This window comes from Hipposideros armiger, unplaced genomic scaffold (genome assembly GCF_001890085.2).
Source record: "Hipposideros armiger isolate ML-2016 unplaced genomic scaffold, ASM189008v1 scaffold_1299, whole genome shotgun sequence".
NCBI classification, from domain to species: Eukaryota; Metazoa; Chordata; class Mammalia; order Chiroptera; family Hipposideridae; genus Hipposideros; species Hipposideros armiger.
Window position 1 is genome coordinate 153007 of NW_017732649.1, and position 11377 is coordinate 164383.

Below are 11377 nucleotides of genomic sequence, written 5' to 3' on the forward strand. Positions count from 1 at the left end.
AAGTGATGGCATTGGGAGGAAGAGGGAAGAGTTGGAATCCCAGGAGGGAGAATAAGGGGCAAAATCTAAGCCCAGGGACTTTTTTGCAATAGTCTGTATATTACAATCTGGGTAGTAAGGATGTGGAAAGAAGACTAAGACAGAAAAAATCGAGTCTGGCTTCCTAGATGTTTTTTTTTGTTTTAGTTCTTCCTAACTCTAGATAAATTAAATAATATTTTTATGAGGAAAGCAAGTTATTTGCAATACATTTTTATATTCCTTAACTGAACAAGAGATTTTAGATGCATAGGAGACATTTATAAATAAGAATTATGTAATTTAGCCCTCAAATTTCCAACCCCCCCCAACAAAATAAAAGCCACCTAGCTTAATAAATTGTACATAAACATGCATCCTTTATTCATATAAAATCTTTTCTCCCACATTAGGGTTTTACAGTTTCCACAAATGCATTATTTATTTCAAGTGATCTGATCAGAATTTTTAAAAACTGTAAACACTTGACAAGTGCCAATTATGTGATAAGAATAAAAACTGAGGAATCAAAGATCCAATATAGAATGAAGAAAATGATCCCAAATTATTTATCATGGTAGTGTTAGGGTAGAGGTATTCATAATAAAGGTAAACTAGTAGAAACTGTAAGAAACAAATACTTAAAAATACTGCCCTAACAGAAAGCACAAAAGAAAGAAAGGCAGGGGGAAAAAAAAGTTCCTCAAGCTGCACTGTTTTTCTTGTGAACACATAACGATCTACTCCTACGAAGTCTAAGCTTCACAAATGAAAGATAAGTGAGCTTTCTGGGTCAACAGTATCTACAGCAAGTAAGACACCGTGCCGTGAACTTACACCGGGGCCTGAGTTAGCGTAGCTGTCTGAAGAAGCTGTGCTCCTGTCATCACCACCCACGTTTTCTACTTTTCCCTCTTAAACACATGCACAAGTCTTCCTTACTAAACACTTGGGTGAATTTTAAGTCCGCTCACTTTAGCTTTCTCCCTGGCAAGTTTATTTCTTTAATAAAACCACACAATGTAACACAACTACTGCCAAAAATACAATAATTGAAATACTATAAACAAGTAGTAACACATTATGTTTGGATAATTTGTTATTTAAAAAACATGTTGGCTGTCAAACAGCTGGCAAGCATCTCCTTGCCAGTTGGCGTCTTTTCCAGTTACCTAAACACTGAAGTCAGCCGGGCGGCCGGTTCGTCTCCTGACCCCGCTTGGCAGGTTCTCACCATGTACTGCAGGTTCTCCGTGGCTAGCCTTTTAACTAGGAGGGAAAAGGACAGCATTGTAACTGTGTCTGAATGGACCATCTGGAGCCTCATTTTTATCAACGCTCTCAATTTAGAAAAATATGTTGTTTTCTTAAAGTATATATGTGTGTGTGTGTGTGTGTGTGTGTGTGTGTGTGTGTGTGTGTGTATATGCTTTCTTATTTCTCAAAACGAAATAGTTATGGGTTTTTGTTTTGCTCAAAAGCATATACCCCGATTTGTCTCCCTCATTTTAAGAAAATATAAAAAGCCCAAGAGTCTATTTTTTTACAATCTTATAACTTAAAAATTACATATGAAGATATGTCTTTCTCTTAGAAAAGAGCCCATATTCAGAAAGACTATACCATGCTAATTCTGCAAGCACTGTTACATGCTGAGAAAAGACAGCCTTTAGTAATTAACTGATTTACAGACAAGATTATTTTTTTAAATTCATAAGCATATTCCTCCCATTCATTAATAAACATATATGTAGCAAATTAGAATCCACCAATAACTTACCTTCACTTAAAATTAGTCAACTATTTTTGATGCTACCTTCGTTTCAAACAGCAAAGTTACAAAAAGAACATTTGTATTACTTAAATATTAATATTTAACCAAATCTTTTAAAATTGTGTGCTTATTCATAAAAACGAAAAAAAAAATCAAGAAAGAACATAGAAAATTCAACATGTTCCAAAAGCTACTAACTTTTTGTTGTTTTTGAAACATTTAATATAAGTAGCTGGGGGAAAAGTGCTTTCTCTAACAATAAAAAAAATCAGTAATCCATTATAGCAGGCGCAGAAAACATGATGCACATGAACTTAATATTAAGTAGTAATGTTTTCCATGGCGTGAGGACAGTGGCTAAAGAAGATACAACATACTTAACTTTATTGAAAACATAACTTCTCACATTAGATACAATTCTAGAGTCAATATAACGGGTTCTTTTTAAAAGTGTTTTCTTGAAAAACAAACCCCAAAAGCTCTTCTGTGCAAAAAGTACCCAAACATGAAGAAATAGCCTTCATAACATAGTAATAGCAAGCATTGCTTTTTTTAAATAACAGCTTTATTGAGGTATAATTCACATATCATAAAAACCAACCTTTTAAAATATATAATTCATTGGCTTTTAGTATAGTCACAGAATTATGATGACGCCTCACCACTATCTAATTCAGAAAAATTTTATCACCTCCCCAAAACCTCATACCCATTAGCAGTCATTCCCTATTTCCTTCCTCCCCCAGTCCCTGGAAACCACTAATCTACTTTCTTTCTATCCCTATGGATTTGACTTTTCTGGAAATTTCATATAAATAGAATCGTATAACATGTGATCTTCTGTGACTGCCTCCTTTACTAAGCATGTTTTAAGGTTCATCCATGTTGCAGAATGTATCAGCACGTCCTTTGTTTTGACAGCCAAATAATATTTCATAGTATAGATATACGCTATAATATTTGTACGTTCATTAGTTGATGAACATTTAGATATTATGAATAAAACTGCTATAGCTATTAGTGTATAGGGTATTTTAAAAAAATATTTTCCATCTTTATGTCTTTAATTACACTGAGCTTTTTTTAACTGGGTAATCCTTTTTCTTTAGATTTTTTTTTTTTACAACAGCTTTATTGTCATATAATTCACACACGATACAATTCACCCATTTAACATGTACAATTCAATGGTTTTTAGTATATTTAAAGTTATTCAACAATCACCAGTCAATTTTATAGTATTTTCTTTACCTTGAAAAGAAACCCCACACACTTGAGCTATGACTGACTCCCTATCCTCTGATACCCCTTACCCTAACAGTAAACTACTTTCTGTCTCTATAGATTTTACTATCCTGGACATTTCACATAAATTAAATCATATAATATGTGGTCTTTTGAAACTGGCTTCTTTCACTTAGAATTATATTTTCAGGTTTCATCCATNATTCTTTAGGCTGGACTGGAAGAAAAGACTAGAGATAGTGAAAGTAGCTAGGAGACCCTGACAATAGTCTAGGTCTAATGTGTAAGGAGAGAGGCGTGAAAAGAAGGGAAGGAGACAATTATTTGGCAAAGGGTGGCAAAGGGCAGGGAACCAAGACCATGAAGCTTCCAAACCTGAGTAACAGAACACTAGGAATACAAATTAAAAAAATGATTAGAAGGAAGAATAGATGCTAGACATGGAATTCTGTAAAGAGGTGATGAATAACATCAGATCAGGTCATTAAAACCATCAGGTCATCAAAAACAAAAACAAAAAAATACTAGCTAAGAAGAATATATATCACTATAGCATCCTAAAGTTTAAAAGCTGATTTCATAGGAAGGTAAATTCTATATGAAGACAAAGGAAAGATAATTTCTATTACTGAATCTTCTAAGGTTGCAGTTAAAGGACATGGCATTTAGTGGAAAAATCTCAGGAGTTTCATTTATTTGTCTGCCAAATAAAACTGAGTTACTAAGACAGAGAATAGACTAACAAAATAGGACTTCATATAGCTTCCTTCTTCATATTAGCAATCACATTTTCACTTATTATCTTTTATAAAATACAATTACTGTATCTTATACAGTACAAAATACAATTACTATTTACCTGATAAAAACTAAAACATAAATATACCTGTAAGGCATGTATTAGGAAAGTAATTTCTATGTAGAGAAAAAAAGCAATCTAAAGAGCATTGTCTTAGGATGCCATGAACAAAAGTCATTTCAGTAAAATCTTAAGATAATGCTTCTCAGGAAAAAAAAAAAAGTGTATAAACTACACTTTTCAGTATCCTACAGAATGCCAAAACTTCTGAGATCCTTTGCTACTTTTTAATAGAGACTAATAAATTGTAAGTACCACTTATCTTTAATATTTACAGGTACCTTATGACTTGTACAATGCATTTCTTTAGTGGTGACATAGATGGACCAGTGGCCGAGTTTCTCAACGCCAACAAAACAGGATGTTGTCCAAGATCTAAAAGATGCGGCGAGGCTGGAAGAAACCGCCCGATGTACTGCTCAGTAACATTCCCCAGCAATTGATTCAAATAGGCATTTGGATTTTGAGACTGACAACACACAATACACATGCCCTACAAGGAAAGAAAAGTGCGAAGGACATATTAAAAGGTACAGTAAAAAGATATTTAGCAACCGACTACTTTAGTCCCCTGCATTGATACTTCTGTCAGAACTAGTAACTGATCACAATCCACAAGGACACGGCCCACTGTCAGTAGACGTTTATATGACGTTCAGGAAGCTGCCGAACTTGGTACCACCTATGCTGCGGTGTCTAACCAAACGTCTTGTCTGTGGGCACACCAAGGAGGCAGGGGAAAGTGCAAGGAGACGAAGGAAGTCCTTCTTTCTCTCCTCCGCGGAAAACTTGACCCCCACACTCAGCAACTACAGATATTTGTAATTACAAAATTATAAAATACATTTTTAGGTCAGTATTTTTAAGGTAGGGCACTGATCATTTGTCTGAGTAAGACTANTGTGGCATGTGCAAGTACTTCGCTCCTTCTTACAGCCAAATAATATTCCATTGTATGGATATATCGCAATCCATCTGTCAGGTGATGGGCAGTCTACCTTCTGGATATTATGAATAATACTGCTGTAGACATTAATATACAGGTTTCTGTGTGGACATATACTTTTATTAATCTTGGGCATATACCTAGGAGTGGCATTGCTAGGTCTCATGGTAGCTGTGTTTAACCATTTGAGAAACTATAGACTGTTTTCCCAAGTGGCTACACCATTTTATATTCCCAAAAGCTGTAAATGAAGGTTCTGATTTCTCCACCTTTTCACCAAACCTTGTTATTATCTGACTTTTTCATTATATCCAACCTAGTGAGTACGAAGAAGTGGTACCTCACTGTGGTTTTGATTTGCATTTCCCTGACGAATACTGATGTTGAGCACCTTTTCAGGTGCTTGTTGGCCATTTGTTTATATTCTGTGGAGACATGTCTATTCAAATCCTTTGCCTATTCTTGTTATTTTTTTTTATTATTATTGAGCTATAACATTTTTTTATATATTGTAGAAACAAGCTGTGTATCATATAAACGACTTGCAAATATTTTCTCCCATTCTGTCGGTTGTCTTTTCACATTGATAGTGTCCTTTGAAGCACAAAAGGTTTTCATTTTAATTAAGTCCAATTTATCTCTGTTTTGTGGCTCTTGCTTTTAGTGTCTTAGGAATTCAACGCCAAATCCAAGGGCATAAAGATTTACTCCAATGCTTTCTTCTAACACTTTTATGGTTTTAGCTCGGACATTTAGGTCTATGATCTAGTTTGAGTTAAGTTTTGTATATAATGTGACGTAAAGAGACACGTTCGTTCTTTTGCAGGTAGTTATTCATCTGTGACCTAGCACAATTTGTTGAAAAGACTATTTTCCACTTATTAAATCATCTTGGCACCTTTGTCAAAAACAAAACAAAACAAAGGCCACAGATACATGGATTTATATCTGAACCCTCAATTCTACTCCATTGACATGTATCTTTATGCCAGTACCACACTCATGAGTACTGTGGCTTTGTACTAAGTTTTAAAATTGCAAAGTGTGAGTCTTACAACTTTCTTCTTTTTCAAGATTGTTTTGGCTATTCTGGATCTTCTGCAATTCCATGTGAATTGTAGAATCAGCTTGTCAATTTCTGCAAAGAAGTCTGCTGGGATTCTGGTAGGAGTTGCACTGAATTTGTAGATCCATTTGGGAAAATAATCTGAACAAACAGAAAAACAACTCTTCCCAGACACATCAGAGAATTGAGGTCATGAGGCAAACTGCTACCCTCCAAACTGAGTACACAATGACTTGTCAAATTCAGTTTAAATACTTTGATGAATATTAGCTCCAGCAGCAGGCTTCTGGCCCTCGTGAGGTCTCTTCAGTTCTAATTGATCGAATAGATAGCTTTTTGTTCAAAATAGTAATACTTGGTGATTATCCCTTATGGATAAGTGAAATGAACAACAATATTATAAGGGACCAGAGATAGGAATTGGGAACACTCTGTTCAAAGGTACCAGCTCTACCATGAAAGAATATAGTGTTATTTGAAAGTAGAATTGGATTGGTTTAATTTTTATACTACAAATTCTGGGGCAACCACTAAAAATAAAAAGAGTTTGAAAGGAGTAGCTTTGATGTGCTAAGAGAGGAAAGAAAATGGAATTACATAAAGTACTCAGTTAACGCTTCAGAGAAGGCGGAAAAAGAGTAGAATTTGACAAAGAACAAGATGATGAATAGAAAAGTTACATACATGGTAGATTTTAGTGTGATTATATCAATAATCACTTTAAATGTGAATTGAATAAATAAAGCAATTAAATGAGACAGTCAGATAACGGATACAAAAATAAGGCCCAACTGTATGTTGTCTACAACTGTGTCTACTTTAAATATAAAGACACAGATAGATTAAAGGGAAAGAGAAATATATATATAATGCTAACACAATTAAAAACAAAACAAGTAATTATATTAATTTCAGACAAAGCCGACTTCAGAATTAGTAGAATTATCAGGGATGAAGAGGTATGTTATACAATGACAGACCGAGAAGAACTGCTTAAATCTGATGAAGACCATCTATGAAAATCCTACAGCTAATCTCATACATAATGATGAAAGATTAGATGCTTTCTCTTAAGATTAGGAACAAGACAACGATGTTCACTCTTGCCACTTCTATCAGCACTGTACCAGAAGTTCCAGTCACGGCAAGAAAAAGAAATAAAAGGCATCCAGTTTGAAAAGGAAGAAGTAAACTATCCCTATCACAGGTGATATGATTTATTTATAGAAAATTCTAAGGACTCTTCTAAAAAGTTATTAGAATTAATAAAAAAGCAAAGCTGCAGGAGAAAAATTTAAAATATAAAAACCAATTGTATTTCTACATACTTTCAATAAATATCCTGAAAATGAAATTAAGAAAATAATTGCATTACAAGACCATCAAAAAAGAACTAGGAATAAATTTAACAAAAGAGAAATACAAAGTTATAATCTGCAAACTCCCAAACATTGTGGAAAGAAATTAGAGAATATCTAAATAAATGGAAAAACATGCCATTTTCATGGATTGGAAGAGTTAATATTGTTAAGGTGGTGAAACTCCCCAAACTGATCTACAAATTCAGGGCAACTCCCACCAGAATCCCAGCAGACTTCTTTGCAGAAATTGACAAGCTGATTCTACAATTCATATGAAATTGCAAAGGACCCAGAATAGCCAAAACAACCTTGACAAAAAAGGGAGTTGGAAGACTCACACTTTGCAATTTCAAAACTTGGTACAAAGCAACAGTATGGTAGGTCACAGATTGATAGCTACATGCATAAGAATGAACCCTCCAACTATTATTGTTGTCTAGTTCTCCCTTCATATCTCTTAGTTTTTGCTTCTGTTGTTAGGTACATGTATGTTTTGTTAAATCTGCCTGATGGATTGACTCTTGTATCATTATATAATGTCTCCATTTCTAGGAACATCATTTGGCCTAATACCTATTTTGTCTGATATTAGTATAGCCATGCCACCTTTTTGTGGTTACAGTTTGCATGATGTATTCTTTTCCATCCATTTACTTTCAATCTTTGAATCTGTTTCCTGAAGATAGAATTAGGCCTTTATCAAAAAAATCCATTCTGATAATCTCTGCCTTTTAACTGGCTTGTTCAATCCTTTAACAAATAATGTTACTATTGATATAGTTGGATTTACATCAGTCATTTTACTTTTTGTTTTCAAAATGTCTTGTGTTTTTTGTTCCTCTACTACTTTGGAGTCTTTATCTATTAAATCCATTATATGATCTCACTTGTAGCTCACATTATATCGATCTCACTGGTAGCTTCTGTTGCTTGCTTTTTTCCCAGTGTATGGATCATACTTCTGTGTTTCTTTGTATATCTTGTAAATTTTTTGTTGAAAACTGGACTTTTTTTAGTACAGTAAAACCTTGGATTGCAAGTAACTTGGTTTGTTAGCATTCTGCAAGACAAGCAAACATTTCTAAATACATTTTAACTTGGTAAACAAGCAATGTCTTGCAATACGAACAGTTTGTTTCCGGAATGAATTATGCTCGCAAACCAAGGTATGACTGTACCTCTTCCTTCTCCCGTCCCCCAGTGTGAAGCCTCTAACATTGCTCCCCAGGTGGTGGCATCACCTTGGGTGTGCCCACAGTTTCCATTGGAACACAGTGGTTTCCACAGTACTCTCTAGGTCCCTTTCCCTGACCACATCCAGCTCTTGAGCTCCACTAATTGCTGGCTGATTATACTATTGTTTCTGAGAGTGCCCTGGGACATAAATTGCTTTACAGGCTTATCTAATCAAGTGTTGGCTTTTTGAAAGAAATAGTTTCCGAGGTCAGTGTTTGAGATCTGTTCTGACCTGAGGGTTCTATCCAGCTGTCTCTTTTACCAATTCATCACCAAACTAGCTGGCCTGAAGATTAGCTTGTTTCTCCAAGGACTCTATTATTCTTCTACTTACTGCATTTCACCACAAACACCACAGTTTTTGGCAACACCCTTAGGCTGGAACTTTCCCACACTCAGTTGCATATGATGTCAGTTCCTTAGGGAGAGAGTCAGAGTTCCAGGCAAATCTCAGAGTGCTGGGACAGGGACAACGGTGACACACCCGCTTCAGAAGCTGAGTGCTTGTGGAAGGAGGGGCAGCAGCCCCAGGTCCTGTCCCCTTGCGCCTCTAACCCCCACCTCTAAACTGTAGCAAAAAGCATCAGCACCCCTATATTTCAGTGGTGTAGAACCCAATGTGCTGTGCTGCAACCATGCCATGAGTGGGGGCTGCGCAGAAGAATGGAGTTGCCTGGAATGGAAACTTAGCCTCAAGTAGTATTGGGCAACATGAGAAATACTGATATCCGGCTTCTCCCAGGATGATAGCCCTCCTACTGGGAGCTGGGGAGAGAGGGAGCCCTGTTCTTGGGTTTACCAGTCTGGAGGAGAGTTTCTGTCTTACTGAGCTCCGAGAAGAGAAGGAAGGTGTGGTGTTGGTTCAAATACCACAGATTCTTGCTGCTCTTACCAAGTTTTAATAGATTGTTCTTCAGTAAATATTTCTCCATTGACTGTAACCCCTTAGACTATTTCCAGAGAATTTAAGGGTTTTCTTTTCATTTTTACCAGTTTTGCTGGGGAGCAGGTTGACAGAGCTCCTTACATTGTCACGGCAGAAGTGGAGCTCCTCAAGCTCCAATGCGCAGGTTTGAGAGCAGACATGTGTTTAAAATACCCCTGGGCATACACCTAGGAGTGGACTTGCTGAGTCATTTAGGAATATTTTCTATGACTGCACAAATTGTCCTTTTAGGTATTGAGACTACAAGGAGAGTTAGAGAGAATTTTCTCTGAGCCAAGCACACAAACCAGTGCTTAATACTGTTCCTTCAAGGTTACAGACAGTAATGTAGAGATGGAGAATTCTGTATTCCATCTATGTGGAACGTGTGAACAATCCACTAGCTAGTGTGGCCCCCGAGAACAAAGATTCATTGGATGTGAACCCTGAGAAAGAATTTATCTCCTGAGGTTGATTCCTTATGGTCAACCAAGGGCCCAAATTTTACGAATATTAAGAGTCTAGCAGCCATTTGCTAACCGGGGTTTCTCGCATATTCTGTACACTAAGAACCTCAGACTGAACTCCTGGCTTCCCGGCTATGTCCCGCATGTTTATGCCATCTGAGTCAAACACTGCAGGGAAACCCTGCTTTTGTCTTTCAACCAATAGACTGAGACCTTCTCCATCCAATCAAAACTGTACAATTTGGAAACCTCATTTGCATAAAATTGGGAACTTGGGTGGGAGCTTTATAAAGGATGGCCTGCGTTTTATCTTAGTAGTGCACAATTTAGTTCCTATTTGAATGTGTGTCTCCTGGACTATATCTTCTTTTGCTCAAATAAATGTTTTTTTTTCCTTTATTATAGTGTAAAATTAATTTTGGTTTACACTAGGTATGAGAGGCAAAATTCACCTTCCAAACCCTGGTCTCCTTCACAATAAACATTACTATCATTGAAATAAGAGGCTAGCTAAAATTTTATATTGTCTACTCTGTCTCAAGAAATGTTGTATTGTACATATAACAAACTTTTCCTGAATTTAAACGCATGTGTACATTTTCGATGAGGGCAATATTTCTAAATAAGAGTCTGGGGTCCATTTGGGGATTCTTCAGTGAAGAGATGTTCCGATCAAGTAGGGTATTTTAAATTAACAAGACACAACATTTTTTACAAAACCAAGCTTGGGAGCAGGAAGAACATTTTAAATACTAAAATAAATAAGGATGAAAACAAAATATGCCTAATTTTTTTGAGATAAAACAGCACATTTCAAAGAGCTGTTTGAGCTTTCTACTAACCACTTCGGTAGCTGCCCTCAAGTTCTGTAGGATACACACTCTACTCTCCTATCACAGCAATTAGAACTTAGGCAGATGAAGCATTTAAGGAGCCCTGCCCTGAACAGTCACAGTATAATGGCAACACACACACAGCATTCTATTTACATTAAAAAACTCCTTCAGGATAGAACTATGGCTACCATTCAGCATATTCCCAATAAGCTTATTAAAGTATGCTATTCACTGTGGGGATTAAATAAATGATATTTTAAAGAGATCACGGCAGGAAGGCTGAGGAGACTAAAAACAAAAGGAGTAGGACCAAAGGATCATTTCACGTTTGCCCAATCAGTTTAGATATTCTAGCAGAAACCTAAATAGAAACAAGAATGTATGCTGACCCCTCACCACTAAATAGCTAACAAGTCGCATTTAATATTGGAGTCAGATTGAACAAATATTCTTTAAGAGGTTAACAAGTCTAATCAGAGGAAGTAACCCTTAAGGAAAAAACTAAACTACACTGAAACCTGTCAGGTTTTTTTCTTGTTTTTGTTTTTTTAATTTGGGAATTGGGGGAGGGGAACAGTGTTGGGGAATCGGGGAAGGGGAACAGACAAGTTGCTGTCCTTTTGTTCTTCAGTCTAGTTGTGGAG

At 36.1% G+C, this 11377-nt stretch overlaps 1 protein-coding gene across 1 annotated transcript in view; it reads right to left on the minus strand.

The window, feature by feature from the left end:
• MMS22L (MMS22 like, DNA repair protein) overlaps positions 1–11377 on the minus strand; it is a 132348-nt gene that overhangs the window by 4636 nt on the left and 116335 nt on the right. The window contains exons 18-19 of the mRNA XM_019633381.1: positions 4178–4389; positions 1191–1358 (exon numbers count right to left, since the gene is read on the minus strand). Of these exons, the coding sequence (XP_019488926.1) occupies positions 1191–1358; positions 4178–4389 (380 nt within the window). The remainder of the gene's footprint in view (positions 1–1190; positions 1359–4177; positions 4390–11377) is intronic.